The following is a 3,275-nucleotide window of genomic DNA, read 5'->3' on the forward strand; positions in this document are numbered from 1 at the left end:
AAATGGAATATAATTAATATGATAAACAGAAAGTGGAATTATCAAATGGAATATAATTAATATGATAAACAGAAAGTGGAATTATCAAATGGAATATAATTAATATGATAAACAGAAAGTGGAATTATCAAATGGAATATAATTAATATGATAAACAGAAAGTGGAATTATCAAATGGAATATAATTAATATGATAAACAGAAAGTGGAATTATCAAATGGAATATAATTAATATGATAAACATAAAGTGGAATTATCAAATGGAATATAATTAATATTATAAACAGAAAGCGGAATTATCAAATGGAATATACATTCTTTTTATGTTAGGGTAACTTCCAAATGTTTTAGAAAATTTTCAAAACAAAGGGCGTGTTATTCATTTTGCATGCATTTGTTTTAGCAGACCATTTATTTTAAACTATGGTATTTAGTATTGTTGTTTGGCAAGAGGGAGGTTTAATTTTACATAAAGGGAATGGCTTAAGACTAGAACCTTCTGGAAAGCTTAGTAAATTTATAGAGCAGTATAAAATCACTTAATCTAAAATACATTATTATTTATTATTGAGTATTAATAAGGTACATTGAGACTGAAATAATGAGATATTATTTGGTTGAGTTTGTTAGTTATACAAGTTATTGATGTGATTATTGAGTTTTTACCTCTATGAAGAATTAGGAGTGCAAGAACATTAGCGAGTAAATGAATTTGTATTAGCTTTTACTGTAAACTTAGGTTTATCAGTGAACATTAATTAAACTGTGGTTTAGAACTTATAATTGAAGAAATAAAACTTCTCATTAATTGTACTGGACTTTGCATATTTGTTTTTAATCAAATAACCTATAAGAACCCACCTAATGAAAGAAACTATTGTAGATGTTTTTCATGAATTGATATTCCTGTGTAGACATAGATTTTCTTGTGTGTGCGTAAACTGGGAGAATATTTCTTTGGTTTTAGGCTTGCTGAAAAGTTGAAGGAGACAGAAAACATGAAACAGATTTATCAACAAGAAATAGAAAAGAAAAAAGAATGCCTTGATAACCTCAAACCACGGTTGAAAACTATCTTGGAGGTCTGTAATTTTGAAATTTTTACATTATATACTGATATCAGTTCATAATATTCAATTTAGATTAATACTGTTGCCTAAGTGTAAATTAATACTGTTGCCTAAGTGTGAAAATATTTATCATCTAAATTTAATCGATCTCGTACGACTGAACACAATATATTTGTAATATTGACCGATAAGTCTGGTTGTTTAATTACCCATCACTGAGTTCTGTTTTATCCTTTGATTTGTTTTGCCGACCATAGAACCTTTGAAACTTGTTATTTGTGCTGTAGGCAACAGAACCACTCCACGAAGAGCTTGGTATACCACTTCAGGCCACACAGCTTCACCATAAAGGAACAGAACTGTTGTCTCGTCCCCTCTACGTGTTATACGTACAAGCATTTGCGTACAAAGAAGTTTATGGTAAGTAATAAGGTCTTTGTTAATGTTATCTTCCTGCTATATGGTAAGTAATAAGGTCTTTGTTAATGACCTTATTACTTACCATATAGCATGAAGATAACATTAACAAAGACCTTATTACTTACCATATAGCATGAAGATAACATTAACAAAGACCTTATTACTTACCATATAGCATGAAGATAACATTAACAAAGACCTTATTACTTACCATATAGCATGAAGATAACATTAACAAAGAGTTGTTAATGTTATCTTCATGCTATATGTTAAGTATGATATCTCAGATCTCTGTCTTTTTTATCTAACCTCCACTGTTGTTATCTTCAGCTAGTCCTTAGTATTATTATTTTTAATGAATTGTTAACGTTTCTCTCACCCAATTTTCTTGAACCAGTTCTTTTATGATCAGGGCCAGGTGTGCGTGTTGGGCAGTGGATCAAAGGGTTTGAGGTTCAAGATTTGATACTGTGGAGAAAATGATAACTAAATTCATTGTTCACTTTAAAAAGACAGACAAAACCCTGTGGGGACAGGTGCTTTTCAATATCAACCTTCCTTCCAGTCATTAGTTCAAAATTGGGATGGCTGTATTGGTATACTAGGGGTCTCTGACTTGGATGTTTAGCACGTGTGCACCTTTAAGTGCCATTAACCCTCTGAATGCAGATAGGTCAAAGAGCACATGTGACGATCTTTTACAGTGGGACATTTAAAATTTATTATCAGTGTATGTCAGTAAACTTGACAATAAAACACAGTTAATAAATCAAATTATAATTTTATTTGAAGTTTTAATTTTGGAATTCCAACATGAAATATTTAAATAAATTCTCAATCTTCACTTGTCCATATCACGTGGTACTTGTTCACTCTGAATTACACAATTTTGATTTTTTTCATCACCCCTGTATTATGTCCTATTTGTCTTACTGAAATATAAACCAGAAATACAAACCCACTTACTACACCCTCTTGTCTTTTATTAGTAATTCTCTCTGATATTTGATTTTGGATTATTTATAACCAATAGAAAGATTTTGTTTTACTGATTTTTATATAGGGCTAACTTCTTCTACCAAAAAGGTTTGGATTATTCAGCCTACTGAATAATTGTTACTGTTGCCAAGTTCACGTTGAACAGATAAGTAAATTATTTTAAGGCGATTATATCTTAGTTAGAAAGTCAGTTAAATTATAATAGTTATTGGATAATGTATGCTTTGGGTATATTATTATTTTGTTTTCTTTATTACATGTTTCAAATAAATATAAATTATGTACTATCACCATCTTTACTAAAAAAAAGTAGGGTTAAGTTTGGCAGGGGCCAACAGCAAGAAAACGAGACCAGACATAAGTACTAAATTTTTTATTTTCATTTATGGATATTTTTTTATTTATTCATATAAAAGTAACTAAAATGTAAAAATTAGAAACTTATTAGGTTAGATAAAGAAACATGAATGAAAAAAGCTGAAACTTTTCAGCAAGGTCTACATGCGTGTTATGTAATTCAGTAACATAACTTGACACGTGTTATGTAATTCAGTAACATAACTTGACACGTGTTATGTAATTCAGTAACATAACTTGATGCTGTAAGGTGAAAACCTTGTATTTAGTCTAGTTAGAGGCTGAATTACACTCTAACTCATTATATTCACAGACAAGACTTCAGTAAAAATACCTATGGTTACCTGGTGGTTACATGGTTGGTCTAAATGACCAAGCCCATATACAAAGAAGTAAGGTTGAAAATTAAAATTAAAAACTTACTTCCGT

At 29.8% G+C, this 3,275-nt stretch overlaps 1 protein-coding gene across 1 annotated transcript in view; it reads left to right on the forward strand.

Moving 5' to 3' along the window:
* Nucleotides 1-3,275, forward strand: part of LOC106475737 (THO complex subunit 5 homolog) — a 22,112-nt gene that overhangs the window by 12,063 nt on the left and 6,774 nt on the right. Inside the window, exons 7-8 of the mRNA XM_013936411.2 lie at nt 968-1,082; nt 1,358-1,490. Coding sequence (XP_013791865.2) covers nt 968-1,082; nt 1,358-1,490 — 248 coding nt within the window. The remainder of the gene's footprint in view (nt 1-967; nt 1,083-1,357; nt 1,491-3,275) is intronic.

Source organism: Limulus polyphemus, unplaced genomic scaffold (assembly GCF_000517525.1).
Source record: "Limulus polyphemus unplaced genomic scaffold, Limulus_polyphemus-2.1.2 Scaffold9078, whole genome shotgun sequence".
Classification (NCBI taxonomy): domain Eukaryota; kingdom Metazoa; phylum Arthropoda; class Merostomata; order Xiphosura; family Limulidae; genus Limulus; species Limulus polyphemus.